The sequence below is a fragment of the Alexandromys fortis genome, unplaced genomic scaffold (assembly GCF_014885135.2).
Source record: "Alexandromys fortis isolate MF-2015 unplaced genomic scaffold, M_Fortis_MF-2015_v1.1 scaffold_23, whole genome shotgun sequence".
NCBI classification, from domain to species: Eukaryota; Metazoa; Chordata; class Mammalia; order Rodentia; family Cricetidae; genus Alexandromys; species Alexandromys fortis.
The window spans coordinates 592,197-609,055 of NW_026067907.1; the positions used below are offsets into that span (position 1 = coordinate 592,197).

The window sequence follows — 16,859 nt, forward strand, 5'->3', positions numbered from 1 at the left end:
CGTTAACTTACTTGCATAAGGCTACAAAGTCAGCGATGCAAACTCCAAGTACTGACTCATTTACCCTTAGGCCAGCCACTTCCCACTTCCGACGTAATAAACCCTCCCTTCTGGTCTAAACTGGACTTAGAACCACTACCTCCTAAGTACAGTGAGCTGCAAGCTAAACATCAAGGGTGGCACCAAGTTTTGAGGCAGAAGGGTGGGTCTTACAACCTCAGGGAAAGGACTCAGCACCACCGCGAAGCCCCACCTACTCTCTTGACTTTCAGGCAACTCCAACCAGCAGCCTCGCGTCCGCTGGCCCCCGCCCTCTGAACGTCACCGCCACTAGGTACAGTGCCCCCTAGGGGCCTCTGTTCCTCCCACGAGGAAGAGCCTAGTCTTTTCCTGCTGCTGGCCCGTTACTGTGTAGCTTGGCTCTCTCTGGCGCCAGCCTCGCCAACCCAGGGAGGAACTTGCTGCAGCATCTCGGCGCCACCGGAGAATCAGTCGCCCCGTGTTCCGCAGCAACATGAGCGCCCGCCTGCCCCTCCTGCTGCGCCAGCTCGGCCATCAGCAGCTGCCCCGGGGCCCGGCGTGTCGCCTCCGTGAGCTGTGTAGCTCCAGCAGCAGCAGCGGAGGTGGTGACCCCGAGGGGGTGCGCGGGCGGGGGCTGCAAGATGGCCAGGCCTTCAGCATCTCTGGAACAGGCAGTACGGAGGCCTCTGGGACGACCTCCATCGTCAGGTGAGTGTCTGGCTTGCCTGCACGCAGGTCCCCAACTAGGGACCTAAGGATGGGACAGCAGAGCTCTCGGTAGCCGGGAGACTCGAGGGACCATTTCCGTAGGGCGGAAGGCAGAGAATGCTTGGTGCCAACTTTGCAAGGGCTCCTGGCTATTGGCAGTGAGGACGTGGGGGGGGGACGTTGGGGGTATGGGACCCTGTGGGAGAGGGCATCCCCTAGCCGCCGCGCGCGCCTCACGGACCGCACGCCCCGCTCCACGTGCGTCACCCGCCTCCGGCTCTGATGCAACCACGCCGGGCGTGGCGCCGACAGAAAAGGGGCGGCGCGGCCCAGGGCGGGAGAGCTGCAAGGAGGATGGCTCTGCCATCCCGCCACTGCTGTCCCTGCCCCAGGAGTCTCCGGCGAAACCCGCTGCAGAAGCCCTGGAGGTCGTGGCACAAAAGTCCCGAATATCGCCGCTCGGAAAGCACGCAGGGTCCAGCGCGGTTGTGTCTGGAAAGTTCATTTCTTGTCCAGTGGCGAACTGCGCAGACCCGAGGCTGTGTCCTGTCCCCACATCCCGCCCCGGTTCCTCAGCCTTCTGTCCCACTGTGGGAGAGACCGGGAAGCAAGCCTTAGAGAAGTGGGTTTGCTGGGCCGCTGCAGTGCACGGGGACACGCCCAGGACCTACCTGCAGGTGGCGGGAAAGCCGCTTAAGGATCTGGCTCCTAACTGGAACTGTGGAAACAGTTAAATGAGCAAAATATAAGACCCGGGGACTGTCGCACATAGCCCGCAACAAAAAAACTAAGACCTACAAACTTTGTGTAATGGACATGATAGTAAATACTTAAGATTTAGTGGACTAAGAAGCAAAATTTAAAATATCACATAGGTACCTTTGTGTCAAGGAAAAACAAATTCTCACTTTTTTTGATAAAATTCAACCTTTTATGAACTCTGAAGTTTGAATTTTCCTGTATTTTTCCATGCTATGAAATATACTTAGTTTTATGTTTCTACGTTGTTTAAAATTGTGAGTTCAAGCTAAGCCCTGGCTGGGATTGGGTGTGGTAGCATACTCTTGCGTGTGTCCCCTCCCGTTCCCGTGACCCCTCCCCGCTCCCCTCCCCACTTCCCCCCACCGCCGTCCTGGGAAGGCGGAGACAGGCAGATCCCTGGGGCTCACTGGCCTGCTCCCCACCCCAGCAGAATCCAATAGCTCCAGACCAATGACAGGTCCTGTTTCCACAACCAAAGTGGGCAAATGTTGAGAGGCAATACCCGAAGTTGACGTGTGGTGTTTCCACACGCCAACACATGTGCACCCGAATATACGTCAGGACATTAAATAAAAATGTATGTGCACGTGCATGCATTCCTAGCTAATGGGTGGGCGTTTTCTGGTTCTGCTGCAGAACCAGAGGTCAGTGCTGAGGAATCAGATGTCTTTTTTTTTTTTTTGGCCAAAGTCTGTACTACTGCATGTGAGAGCTTGGACAAGCTATTGGTCTCAGCATCTTTACCTGCAAATGGAACCCTCAATGCTACCTACTTCAAGGAAGCAATCCTAGAATGCATATTCTGAATAGCTCTGAACCTAGAATCTGTCTTTCCATTGATTGTGTCTTGTGGTTGCTGTTAGCCAGGAGGCCATGGCAGCAAATGTATCCCTGCCTGTACCTGTGGGATTTGGAAAGTGGAGAAGTGATCAGATTAGATGTCACCTGCAGGAAGAAGCTGTACAAGAGCCATCATCCGTGTGCATCAGAAAAGATGTGGCAAGTCCCCAGGAAGCACAGTGACCTTTATATGATGGAGTGGCTGAATGCCTGTGATCTGAAAGGTCATTTGGGGAAATACTATGATTTCTGGTTGTCTGGCATCTGATAGAATCAAGAAAGTATCAGCCCCCGACACTTGCAGGACGGGCCACTGCAGTGAAAACTACAGGGCTGAGTCTGGCTGTTCGTTGTTCCCCGTAGGTCCATATACAGCAGGCTTGGGCCACAGAGTGGTACTCTGGAGGCTACTAGGGGGTGGAACTTTTGAGAAGTGGCGCCTTATAGAATGTGCTTAGGTCCTCATAGACCCGCCTTGGAGGAAACGGTGGGGATTTGACTCAGCATTCTCTCACCTGTCCTTTTTGGCTCCTGATGGGAGGAGCTTTGCTCTGAGACATATGCCTGCAATGCTGGGCTGCCCTTGCTGGAGGCCACCAGATCTCAGGCAGCAGCATCTCCAAGACCATGAGCCCAAACACACCTTTTCTCTTTAGAAGTTAATTACTTCAGGTATTTTCTTAGAGTAATGAGGCAGTGATTTGTTGTTGGGTTGTGTTTTTGTTTTTTTTTACTCTTTGGAGGGTCCACTACCCAGTTCTCAAATAAATACACAGACACTTACTCTTTCTTATGAATGTCTGGCCTTATTTGGCTTATTTCTAGCCAGCTTTTCTTAAATTATCCCATCAATCTTTTGCTTCTGGGCTTTTACCTTTCTCTATGGCTTGCTGTGCAGCTGAGTGGCTGACCCCTGATGTCCTCCTCTCCTCCTTTTCTCACTCCTCCATCTTTTTTTCCCCTATTTAGTCTTTCTGTCTGGCAGCCCCACCTATTCTGTCTCCTGCCAGCTATTGGCCGTTCTGCACTCTATTAGACCAATCAGGTGCTTTAGACAAGCAGAGTAACAGAGCTTCACAGAGTTAAACAAATACAACATAAAAAAATGCAACCCATCTTTGCATCATTAAGCAAATGTTCCACAGCATAAATGAATGTAATGCATCTTCAACTAATATTCCATAACAGGGGCTAGTGTATCTAGGGACAACAATCACATCTTTTAAGGATTGTTGCCTCGCCAATATTCTTATGACACAGGATGATCATACAAAGAACAAACAAAAACTTACAACCAATAAAAAAATTTTTTTTCCTTTTTTTAGTTAAGAATACATTCAGAAGTGTCAGAGCCTTAATTTGAAGTTTGAGATGTCTTCAATTTATTGTTTTCCTTTTGATACATATGGATGAGTGAACTAATGATGAAACAGTTCTGTGTCTAGGTTGTTAAAAAAAAAAGCCTTTCATGGAGCTAGAGAAATGGTCCATCGCTTAAGAGCACATTCTGCTGCTATTGCAGAGGCTCTGAGTTAGGTTTCCAGGTCTCATCACCACACATAACTCCAGCTCGGGGAACGCAAATTCCTCTTTGGGCCTCCATACTTATATACTTAATAAAAATAAAATCTTTTTAAAAAAATTCCCTCAACACCATAATACATTTTTGGAAAGAAAAGAGGATGCTGTCATTAACCCACAGCATTTTTTTTCCGTTTTCACATAAATTGGCCATGTGTCTTTCCTTGTCTATCTTAGATTTGATGAAATAATGTGTATAAGATAATCTTATTACTCTCAAATTCAGCTCATGCAGAAAACAGAAAAAAGAACCAGGATACTTATCCCTTTTTTTCTGTTTTGTTTTGCTGCTTTAATAATAAAATACCACAGACTGAGTAATTATAGAAATTTGTCTCCACTGTTTTGGAGTCTGAGAAGTCCACTGTCAAGGAGCTGGCATTTGGCAAGGGCCCCGATACGTCACAGCACAGCTGAAGGCAGAAGGACAAGTGAGTTGGAGGTGTAAACTCATCCCTTCCATTATCCCATGACAAGCGTGTGAGTCTGTCCCACCTCCTCAAAGTCGTGTCCCCCCCCCCCATCGTTTCTGCATCGGGATTAAGCCTCCAGCACATGGGCTTTAGGGGGACCCATCCAAACCAAAGCCACGCCCAAAGAAAACATCCAGAGCAAAGGCTCCAGGGTGGCCCCCAGGATGGTTCCCTACTGCTCCTGATTTCTGGTCTCGTTACCTTCCAGCCAGGTTGTGTGTGGTCCTCTCACTACACAGTCATCGCCTCCTACTTTTGGCCAGAAACTAGTCACATGATCCCAACCAGCTGCAGGAGAGAGGCTGGGAGATCCAGGTGGTCATGAATCCTCTTTATTTCTGAAAAGAGGCGCGGAGAAGCTCTGTGTGTAAGAAGTAGCCCAACCAGCTGCAGGAGAGAGGCTGGGAGATCCAGGTGGTCATGAATCAATCCTCTTTATTTCTGAAAAGAGGCGCGGAGAAGCTCTGTGTGTAAGAAGTAGCCCAACCAGCTGCAGGAGAGAGGCTGGGAGATCCAGGTGGTCATGAATCAATCCTCTTTATTTCTGAAAAGAGGCGCGGAGAAGCTCTGTGTGTAAGAAGTAGCCCAACCAGCTGCAGGAGAGAGGCTGGGAGATCCAGGTGGTCATGAATCCTCTTTATTTCTGAAAAGAGGCGCGGAGAAGCTCTGTGTGTAAGAAGTAGCTGGAGTCAGCTTTATCATAGAAGCTGTTATGGTCAAAGCAAAGAGTTCTAGGCTTTTACCCTGGACAGTTTCTCTAAACACTAGTGGTAATCTTTGAAGGAGACCAGCTCCACATTCCTAGAAGGACGCTTCTTTTTCCTTTGGAAGAGTTGAGACGTTTAAGTGCGGACTTCTGTTAGCGAATGGTCTCAGCAGGCAGGGGTAGTGTACAGTGGTAGTTTCTCAGTAGCATGGCCAGCTGCTCCCTCCCACACTCGGGCGTGGCGGCGGCTAGCCACCGGGAGAAGAAGGAATGCCATTTGTTAGGACAAGGCAGCTTTGTGCAGTTAGCAGGCGGGGATGACTGAGCTGGGTCAGAAATAGTAACAGCAGCATAATAGGGGTAGTATTAGAAGGCCGCTGGCTTAAACCTTTGCCCACCTATCTTTAGTAATAGGATGTTTCAAGTTTCAACTACACTGTTCCCAGTCAGAACTGAGGTTTTTCTCCCCCAGCGCAGAGACACGGCGTTGGAAACATTTATGTTACATTTTAGATGTATTGGGCCTGGGATGCTCTTGCATTGTTCCACACTGCAGGAGTCTCTGAAAGGAATGGAAACATGATACACAGGGCCAGTTGTGTGTAGGTGGGGGTACCCCTGCCATTTGTTTGTTTTATTTAGTTTTTCAAGACAGGATTTCTTCTGTGTAGTTCTTGCTGCCCTGGAACTCACTCTGTAGACCAGTCTGGCCTCAAACGCACAGAGTTCCACCTGCCTCTGCCTGGCTGGGTGCTGGGATTAAAGGTGTGCACCAGCATGGCCTGGCTTTTTTTGGGGGTGGGGAGGTAGTATTATTTCATTGTGGACCCCTTTGTGTAGCTGTATCTTCTACATGCCCGCACCTCAACTATTTTGTCTGACAACTGACTTTTTAAAAATGTATTTTATTACATCATTGTTTTTATTATTTATTTATTATTATGGATGTTTTACCTGCCTGTATATTGGTGCACCGTTTATATGTCTGGTGCTCTTGGAGGCCCAAAGAAACGCTCCTTTTATTCTAGTGAGGGAGGACAAGACTGGGGGGCCTCTGCTGTGAATTCTTTTTTTTTTTTTCCCCCGAGACAGGGTTTTCTCCGTGGTTTTGGAGCCTGTCCTGGAACAGCTCTTGTAGACCAGGCTGGTCTCTAACACACAGAGCTCCGCCTGCCTCTGCCTTTCGTGTGCTGGGATTAAAGGCGTGCGCCGCCACCACCACCCGGCTCTGCTGTGAATTCTTCTGTTTAAAAGTTTGTTGCGGTGACCGATGCTTGACAAAAGTGTCAATACCGACACCTGAGGGAGGGAAGGTGAACGTGTTTGACCTTGGAGTTCAACTGGTCTCTGAGGACAAAGCCTGTTGTTTGGCTCTTGTTTACTTTGTATCCCAAGTAAGGCTGCGAAAATAAGCTGGAAGTAGGGTGGAGCTGTAAAACCTCCAGGCCCTTTCCCAGTAACCCACTTCCTCCAGCAGGACTCCACCACCTTAAAGGTTCCTAACCTTCACTGACCCAGCTGAAGGCCAAGTGTTCAGACTCATGATTGGGTGGGGGACATTTCCCCTTCAAACAGGTAGCCTTAGTAGCATGAAAAATAAAATGTGTCCAACAATAAGGAAAAGATAAAGAGCCCTTGAAATAAAGATCTACCTTTTTCACAGGTGAGGAAGGCATTTATAGAAGGCTTCTCTAGTGTACGGGAGGCCCGAGTGCCAGGCCTGGCTGTTATCCATAGGCCATGCTCCAGAACCCCTGGCACTCACTTAAGATGACACACTCCTGGGCCCCAGCCCAGCATATTGAACAAGACTTTCTGAGCTGGAACCTTGATTTTTATCATGTTCCCCAGAGGATTCTTAGGCCCAGAAGTGCTTGATGCTCACACTGAAGTACCTCCCCAGACCAAGCAAAGAATATGGACCCAGCTTGGTCTATAATAGCTTAGCCGCTCTGCCAGGCTGGGCGATAAAGCAGTATGGAAATTTTGTCACCCATTGCTGGAGAAGTGAGCTTTTCTAAGTGGTTTTGTGTGTTAACAGAATAGTGAAGTTACTTCCCTGGGGATTGAACTGCGTCATCCCAAGTGTATAAAAGCAAAGCCAAACAAGTAATTGTACACACTTGCCTGGCTCGGTGAGCCTCTGACTGTAGGGAAGGTCCCTCCCGAGCGCGTTTTGAACTCAGCACCCTGCTCCCTGTGTGCACCAGAGCTCAGCACCTTCCCAATAACATCCCTCAGCCACCGCTCTGAAAAGTGGGAGTTGTTTGTTTTGTTTTTGGTGTCTTGCTCCTGACGGCACCGGACTGAGGCAAAATCATTTTTTTTTTTGAAAGTTGTTAGGTGTAATAAATACTGAGAGCAGTCTTTAAAGGTGGCCCGCAGCCGGAGGTGCCTGCCAGTGCTCATCTAGCTTCTGTGGGGCCCCAGGTTCACCCAGCCATCCCTGGAGGCAGCTAAATCTTTTAACATGGAAACTGGGTGCTACTTTGAGTAGCCTTTCGGTCTGTTCTGAGAGAGAAAACCAGAGCAGATGGCTGGAGATGTGCCAGTGAAGACATGGCATAGAAGTGATGGTGGCTTCTAAAATGACGTATATAGAAAGTTCTAGAAAGGAAGGCTAGCTCTGCTATATTTATATAGGTCTGCACATCTGAGAGGCGCCTCTCCTCTCCTAGACTGTGAAAAAAGCCATGGTCCTCACTGGGCCAAGAGCAAGACTATTTGCAGAAGACCAGCCTGCCCCAGCCATGAAACACCGTCTTCAGAAGGCGCCCCGCAGGCTATGGCATCCTAGGTCTCCCACATCTGTTCCTTACAGTTCTTTCCCTCCTTTTCTGTCTCTGAATCCTTTCCTCAGACTCTGAGACCCAGACTTTAGCCGGGACTTCCTGCCCTGCCAGTCCAGTCCGTTCAGCCATCACCGTTTCCACAGGCCTCCCCCCATTTGTTTCCTTTTCCCATGGTACCCCAAACTAATTTCTCCTGGGGGGCAGAGTAAGGGAATATGGTAAAAGAATGGGACTGTGTAGAATAGAAACCCAGACTTTGAATCTTTTTATTACATTTCTTTATGTGCATATGTGTGTGGTTAAGAAGACAGCTTGGGGAGTCAAGCCAGTTCCTCCTTTTACATTTGGGTCCAGGGGCGGACTCTGATTGGCAGGCTTGGTTGGCAGCAAGCGCTTTTACCCAGTGAGTCCCCTTATTGGATCCAAACTTTTTATTGAATTAAACTTGGAAAATACAAGAGAAAAATTTAGCCCCTTGGAAATGAACGTTTACATTTAGCTGGTTCCCCTCTACACGTTTTAGAAATCCAATTGTTGCATTTCATCCAGAATTCGCGTTGACGTTTCTTTTTTAACATTTTTGGTTTTCTGAGACAGGGTTTCACCAGGCAGTCTAGGCTGGCCTTGCATTCACAATTCGCACACCTCCACCTCCCTAGAGCTGGGGCTGCGGGTTTGTGCCCGTGCACACTGCCTGCATCAGCCGTCCTAGATGCCCCTGGGCCCTGCCTTCTCTCACGCTCTGCCCAGTCTCCCTCCGTGGTCTGATTCACTTAGAGTAACAAGCTTTGGCGGGACAGCCATTGTGCCTGTCCTTTCTAGCTGTGAACAAAGAAATGACTCTGTTGTTTTTCTTTCTCGATACAGAGAAGTCATTCACAGTTCCAAAGAAGTGCTGAGTCTGCTGCAAGAGAAAAGCCCTGCCTTTAAGCCAGTTCTTGCTGTTATTCAGGTAAGCGCTGGCCGTGGTGACCTCCTACTACTTTGTGATGTAATTTAGCAAATCCTTATAAGCAGAGACCAGACATAGGTCCTGTCAATCACAGCAGTGGGCTCAGTGGCAAGTGCTGTTACCTATACAGGATAGACGTGGCCCTGTTGGGGTCACTCATCCTGCCGAGACATAGGTGGTCACGGAGGTCAGAAGGGCGGCACCCACGTAAATCACAGGACACAGTAGATACTAGCCCACGTGTACTTAGTAGTACTTATCAAATGTGGCTTGCAGGTCAGTTCGTTCTTTTTCCTAGAGAAGACAAATGGGCAATGCCGGGTGCGCATTAATGTTTTACAGCCCAAGTGTCAAAAGTCATGCGTGTGTCAGAGGACTTTGTATTCCATGTTTATTTCTTGGTGAGGAGCCGCTGTGTCATTGGCATCCCTGTGTGATGGCAGGTACAGGGACATAACAGGATGGGCCAGGCCTGGAAGCAGTTCAGCCCAGTAGCTGGCCTGTTCTGGTGGTGCTTGGCAGGCTGTTTCGGTGTTACAATAGCAGCCTGTGTGGCCAATAGGACCTTGGTTTGTGAGACTACAGAACTGTGTTCATGTGATCTATGTCCTTAGGTAGCTGCCATATCCCCTCATAGTGGGGGGTGGCGGGGGAGGGGGGCAGAATTGGTTTAGAAACTTGGACTTCCAGGGAATCTGGTTCCTTGTTGCCATGCAACCTAAGTGCACATATAAACATCCAAACTCCTGTCTTTGATGTGTCACAGAAAGTGATGTTAGCCATGATGAGGTTATTCTTATATGCCCCATGTCTTAGTGACTTTTCTATTGCTATGACTAAACTCCATGACCACGGCAGCTTATAAAAGAAAGCATCAGGTTGGGGTCATGGTTTCAGAGGGTTAGCATCTATGACAGAGCAAAGGCATGGGGGGGGGGGGAAAGGCCAGCTGGGAGAGCACATCCTCCACAGGAGTCGGAGAGACACACTGAAAATGTTGCAAGCCCACTGCCAGGGACACGCCTCCTCCATAGGCCACACCTCTTAATCCTTCCCAAACAGTTCCACCAACTGGGTGGGGACCAAGTATTAAACATACATGCCTTTGGAATGTCATTCTCCTTCAAACCACTATGTTCTATAACATGCAGTCTATCATTTTTAAATGATATGCACATAAATCCCAGCTATTAGCCTGATTTCCATAGGGAATAAAAGTCTTTTCTGTATTCTTATCATCTTTGTATTCCAGTCACTTGTGTTCATTGTATTCACATACATAACCTGTGTCGTGTTTGGTGCACATTGTCCAGGAATTTTCACACTGTGATGTTCTCCCTTTGCTCCTTTGCCCTTAGGCTGGTGGTGATAACTTGATGCAGGAAATAAACCAGAATTTGGCCAAGGAGGTAAGAACTCGTGATTTTAGCAGTTCATTAGAATTCCTGACGGTATAGCCTCCTGTGATAACAGAATCTTGTGTCCTTTTCAGGCTGGTCTGGACATCACTCACATCTGCCTGCCTCCAGACAGTGGAGAAGATGAGGTAATGTCAGCCTAGCTCATTCCTGTTTCTAACTGGCCCATGAGCACCTTTCGGGGTGGTGGGCACAGGCTCAGCCTCCTCTTGGGACTGAGTTTCTAGGGGGAAGAGATCTGCTCACCTCTCTCCCTTCCAGTTGCTTTCCACTGAAGACAAGCTAGACATTATGGTGATCGTAGCTGTTTATTCGCTGAAGAAGAATTAGCGTCTTATGAAAAATTGTGCTGGGAGTGTCCAGAGACTTGGCTCTGGTTTCACTCTGTCCTAACAGCATCTTTGACCTTGGAACGTTCCTTTGGCATCTTGGGATCACCATAGCCTTATTGATACAACGTAGGAACAGGATAGGGGGATCTTCAAGGGCCTCTCTGCGCTTAATGTTCTGAGACTTCTTTATTGGCATTTTGAAGCAGCTGATAGACCCTCCATCCTAGCCATATGCTTTAGCTGTAGCTGTCAGCATCACTCCCCAGGGTCATCTCAAGTGTGGGAGAAGCAGCTATCATAAACATATGCCATGCTCCTGGTCTGGGGCATGAGCCCTTGTGTCTAACTTTCCTCTGGTTGGCTGTGCCAGGGAGGAGTAGGTTGTGGTTCCTGGGGTAGAGAACCTCGAAACACAGAATCTCGAATAACAAAGTTTGGGGGGTTTGTTTGCTTTGTTTTGTTTTGTTTGGGGGGGTGTTCAGGGAAGACATGAATGATGTTTGGAAACCAGCAGTCGCTGGCTAGGAGAAGCATCTCAGAGTCACATGAAGCGCAGCGCTCCCTTCCCGCTGCTCTAGTGTCTCTGTAGTGTACCACCAAGTCAAAGATGGTGGGATCAACTCTCCCTGTCATAGCCATGTTCTCACCAAGGTCAGACCAGCTCTGCTCCATAATGGGAGTTGTTCAAAATGATTATTGTTAGATACGGAGATGATGAGGGCGGGGAACGACACCCAGCAGATACCTAAAACTGCAAGTAGTACAGATCTATAGAGTGTGGCTTCTCTCAGGCTTATCTCAAACACTAACGTTGATCTTCTCGTGCTTTGGCATGGTTATTCAGTAAAAGAAAAGTTATATGACACCAGCACCGTGAATCTACCACGGCTGATCTGGGAACCCACGTGATTCCTGAGTGACTAAGGAGCAGGTCCCTTTCACACGTGTAGATGTGCCAGACAAAGGACTGGTTCGTGTCCGCTTGATTCCAGATCTCACCATGCCACTCAGTGAGGTGCACAGTTTCAAACTAATGAATTGTTTATTTCTGGAACTTTCCCTTGAGTGTTTTTTGTGTCACAGTTGATGAAGAGTAACTAAAACCTTGGAGTAACTTGCAGTCCCCTTCAGGGCTGGGCAGATGAGGTTTTTCTTTTATAGGGAGGAATAATCCTCTAAGTGAGGGATGGGCTGAGGGAGTGGCTTGGTAGTAATAGATCAGAGAATGTTGCTTCCCACAGCTAGTCTGTGAAGATGGATGCTATGAAGAAATCCCACAGTAGCTCAGAATTCAGTATAATAAAGGGCTATTTATTCAGGGGTAGACTCACAGATAGATCACAGTCCTCTGCACGAATGGGGATCAGGAGCCAAATCCAGCAACTGGGAAAGAGAGAGAGAGAGAGAGAGAGAGAGAGAGAGAGAGAGAGAGAGAGAGAGAAAGAGAGAGAGAGAGAGAACACATGCTTTACAACTGCATTTATAGTAAAAGAGACCACAGCCGAGTGGGCTGGTATCTTAAAGGCTATACTGACTAAAGGAGTTCCCACAGACAGCCTATTAGCAGGGGTCACGGTCTGCCTGTTTAGCCTGAGGGTGCCCTGAATGAAGTTCAGGCACCCAGAAGGAGAAAGCTTGATCAAAGGTTGCTTTCCAACACATTTTGTTTTACTTGGCCAGTGGGAGCCTGCAGTCACTGTTGTAATGGGAGTGTGTTTTTGTCGTCTGTCCCTTCTGTGTCTTTAGTAACTGAGTCTTATCCAGACCCTATGGGGAAAGGCAATTCTTTGCTGTACACAGAGGTTGAGGGTGAGTCTCCGCTGTCCCCTTTCCCAGCACCTCAGGTAAAGCTCACTGTCCTGACCATGGGAAAGGATGAAGGCAGGCTCCAGTCTGCGCCCTTCCCTCCCTCTAAGGATGTTTTCTGCAAACAACAATTTTGCTCCCCCTCCATCTGCTACAATCACATTGTTTGGCCAGACAGCGAGGAGGCGGGGAAATGTGGTCTTAATGCCAGGAGGCCTTTAGATCATTCCTAAGGAAGAAGGGCAGCTAGTATTGAACAAGCAGTTAATACAGTTAATACTGCTAGTTATAGTAAGTACGAAGTATGAAGGCACCAGCAGTAACAGAATTCAAAGAAGCAGGCCAGCTGTTTCCAGGATCCTCACTGTGTATAGTCACATTTTCATTTCTTTAGACAACTTCAGCTGTGTAGCCCAGGTTAGCCAGGAAAACACTGTGAAGCCCAATCTGGCCTCTAACGCATAATCCACCTGCCCCAGCCTCCCAAGTCCCGAGGTTACAGATGTCCACCCAGCACACTTGGCTTGACAGTTTTTTGGTAAGGACTCATCTACTCCCACTCTTTTTTTTTTCCTGAAATTTTTGATAAATGAGTGTGGCATTATCTTGAGTGTTGTAATTTATTAAGCCTTTTCTATTTCCGGTTTTGTTCTGTTTTCGTTGGTTCTAAAGCTAATTCTTTATTTTATGCTGAGCTCTGCTTAGGTGCAGCCTCTGGCCACCCTCGTTCTGTGCCGCTTCACCCTGTTTGTCCCACTTTGTCTTTCTTTATGTTGTTGGCACGTGTTATTGCTGTCAGGCTGAGACTTGGCGCCCTATTAGCACATCAGGTTTGCCAGGGCAGTTTTGCTGACAGCTAGCCGTTAGGTCCCTTTCTTAGGACACGTACAAAGTAGATGCTTGGACCATTTTTGTCTGTTTGTTTTAAGTGATGGTTAGTATGTACACATAAGTGTTCTACCCAAGAGGTTAAGAGATACTGGATCTCCTGGAGCTTGAGCTATAGGCGCTTGTGAGCCACCTAACATAGGTACTTAGGACAGAACTCGGGTCCCATAGAAGAGCAGCAAGTGGTCTTGGCTGCTGAGCCATTTTTCCACTTCCCAGCTTCACAAAATTTATTTTGTTTTGTGTTTTTGTTTTGTTTTAAGAGCAGAACAAAAAAGTCATCAATCAAGGCACTTTAAAAATTTATTCCCTATCCCAAACAATCAAGGAAAATAGGAAGCAAGGAAGGAAGGAAGGAAGGAAGGAGGGAGGGAGGGAGGGAGGGAGGGAGGAAAGAAGGGAGAAAGAAAGAAAGAAAGAAAGAAAGAAAGAAAGAAAGAAAGAAAGAAAGAAAGAAAGAAAATAGAAAAAATATACCGGGTGGTGGTGGTGGCGCACGTCTTTAATCCCAGCACTCAGGAGTCAGAGGCAGGTGGATCTCTGTGAGTTCAAGGCCAGCCTGATCTACAGAGCTAGTTCCAGGACAGGCTCCAGAGTTACACAGAGAAACCCTTTCTCAAGAGAAAGGAAGAAAGAAAGAAAGAGAGAGAGAGAGAGAGAGAGAGAGAGAGAGAGAGAGAGAGAGAGAAAGAGAAAGAAAGAGAAAGAAAGAAGTCTGTTAATGAAAACAGTCAACCTATGGGTTGTAGCCAGGAATACAGGTCTCTGCTATAAGCTTCGGGTGCTATCTGATACCAGTGTTGAGGCCTATGAAAGACTCTGGGCTTGGTGGAAGCTAGTGGAGTGTGACTAAGTTCCAAATGAGTTTCACTTGGTAGTCATAAGAATGTTCAATTAAATTCATGGGTGAGCAGCAGCAAATGGTTAGAAAAACGATTAAAGATAGCCCAAGATAATTTATCCCTTGATCTCCAACGCTCCACAGTCATGAAGTTCTAACCAGCCTTGCAGAATCTTTAACATTGTTACTTTTTAATTGTTTTCCTGGAAACTTTAGTTCCAGCTTAATGAATGAGACTAATTTGCTTTCTGTACCCACTAGCATTTCCCTTCCCTTCCAGATGATAGTAATAGCGCAGATATTTTTGCCAAGTAATAGAATAAAATTGGTAAGATGACACTTCCTTTGAGAGGCACCCACACACAGGGTGGGAATCTTTCTGCTTCTGAGTCAGTGGTTTTGTTACATGCCAAGAGTCTGTCTCAGCACTTAGCTTCTGTCCCAAGCCTTAGGAAAGGCTTCTGGCATGCCACTCGGATCCAGTGAACCAGAGGGTCTGGGGGACTGATTGGACTCATTGCTGGGAAGCCACTTTTGAGCATGTGAGGTCTAAGACCTATAGGCACCATTGGCAGGGTGGGACATTTGGATGCATGCTTCCTGATCTCCCCCAAAACTGCTATGTGTTGGCAGGGAATTATCTTTTGTCTGTCTAAATAAGAGTGAAGCTTTGGGTATTGTTTTCTTGGTAGGACCACAGGAACTATGAAGCTATTAAAAACTTTATCCATCCCAGTTTCTTTGGGGGCTTCTTTATATAAGCTATAAAGAGGGAATAGAGTCTATACTGTGTTTCACATCAGAGCCTTCAATAAGCACTAAAAAGAAACACATGCATTTTCAGGACTCTTTGTGCACAGGTGTTTATGTGCATGTGTGGTTGCAGGAGCGTGTGCATACTGTAGCCAGAGGACAACCTCGACAGCCACCCACCTCTTTGCGTTTTTGAGGCAGGGTCTCTCATCGGCATGGAGCTCACCTACTAGGCTAGGCTTGCTGGTCATGAAGTCACAGAGATTTGCATGTCTTTACAGGTCAATGCTACCAAGGCCAACACTTTTTTTATGTAAGTTCTAGAGATCCAACTGATGTCATCAGTAGGCGCACATGCTACCAACTATGTCATCTCCCTGAGCCTATGTAGAAATCCTCTCTTTTTTTTTCCCCATCTACTTTTTTTTTCTGGCTCTTACTTTCACAAGACCAATGCCAATGTTTTTCTGTTTAGATCATAGATGAAATATTGAAGATTAATGAAGACCCCAGAGTACATGGCCTTGCCCTTCAGATCTCTGAGGATTCATTTAGCAACAAAGTTCTCGATGCTTTGAAGCCAGAGAAAGATGTGGACGGGTAAGAAAATAGAAAAGAAAATAATCAATCTTAGTGATAAGTAACTGTGGGGATTTCTTTTCTAAATTTCTAATTTTTGCAACTTCGTCAGTAATTAGTTTTAAATAGCGGAGAAGGTTGAGAAGTTTTAAAATTCTGTGAGTCAAAGTCATGCATCCGGAAAGTACACATCTGTCTGGAGGTAATCCTTCACTATTGTATCCACTCTACAAGCTCCTGTCTTTCTGATGGAGTCTCTGGTCAGCAATAATCTTCGCTGGGTAATTCTATCAACAGTAAAAGATACTTTGACACCTGACTTTGCAGGAGTCCCAAAACCACGTTTACTCATAGACTGGTTGAAAAAAAAATGCTTTTATTAATGATACAAGTTCCTTCTTGGTTTTTCGAGACAACGTTCCTCTGTGTAGCCCTAGCTGTCCTGGATCTACTCTCTGTAGACCAGGCTGGCATCAAACTCCGAGATCCACCTGCCTCTGCCTCCCAAGTGCTGGGATTAAAGGCGTGGACCACCATCACACAACCATCACACACAGTATAATACCAGTTTTTAGTTAAACTTTGAGATGGGGAAGGAATTGTAGCTGTTGGATACTTTTTTGTGGAATGCCATGGTATGACGTAAGTATCATAGGCTAGTGAACGCCACCAGCCTGCAATGGAGGTACAGTGAGTTTGCTAGAAAGGAAAAGCTCTGTTTTTTTATATGGAAGCCTGGGAAATGCTTTTACCTGTAGAAGAAACAGCGGGGTGCATTTAAGACTGCAGGTTCTAAACAGATTGATAAAGTTAGTCTCCTGTCTAGTGTATCCTTCAGCAGCTGGATCAAGAACCTGGTACCTCACTGAACTACACTGGTTTCCTCTACCCCATCCTTTCCCTATGACTAGGGTAGACCCAAACAAGGGTTAGAACATTGTTTTGTAAGGGCTGGGGAGTATGCAATTCAGTGGAAGAGTGTGTGCATAGGTAAGGCACTTGGTTCTCCAGGAGAAAGATATGGATGGATGGATTGAATGGTCGCATGGATGATAAAAAAAAAACCCTCCAATTCTATAGCAGTTGTGAAGGGAGACGATGCTGGAGTGGACCAGGAAGCCCCCAGGGGAGAAGATATAGTTTCCAACCTTCCCTACAAGGGGAGAATCAAAGAAACCTTCTGAAAGACTTTTTTTTCTGTTACCAATCTGGGTAGAGAAAATTGTGTTGGCAAACAGTTGAAATTCTTTGTTGTAGATTTGAGTAGGAAAAGGCACACAGAAGCCACTGATAACGCATTTGTGGTTTCTTGTTTTCCCTTAATTTCCCACGGAGATAAATACCGAAGCCAAGTAGAAGTCAACCTGCCCATCTCTAGAGTGATGGACTCAATCCTGAGTTCTCCAA

At 47.0% G+C, this 16,859-nt stretch overlaps 1 protein-coding gene across 1 annotated transcript in view; it reads left to right on the forward strand.

Annotated features, from left to right (window-relative positions):
• The first annotated feature begins 291 nt into the window (after nt 1–291).
• Nucleotides 292–16,859, forward strand: part of Mthfd1l (methylenetetrahydrofolate dehydrogenase (NADP+ dependent) 1 like) — a 177,062-nt gene continuing 160,494 nt past the window's right edge. Inside the window, exons 1-5 of the mRNA XM_050135766.1 lie at nt 292–729; nt 8,751–8,835; nt 10,194–10,244; nt 10,328–10,381; nt 15,349–15,473. Coding sequence (XP_049991723.1) covers nt 515–729; nt 8,751–8,835; nt 10,194–10,244; nt 10,328–10,381; nt 15,349–15,473 — 530 coding nt within the window. The 5' untranslated portion in view covers nt 292–514. The remainder of the gene's footprint in view (nt 730–8,750; nt 8,836–10,193; nt 10,245–10,327; nt 10,382–15,348; nt 15,474–16,859) is intronic.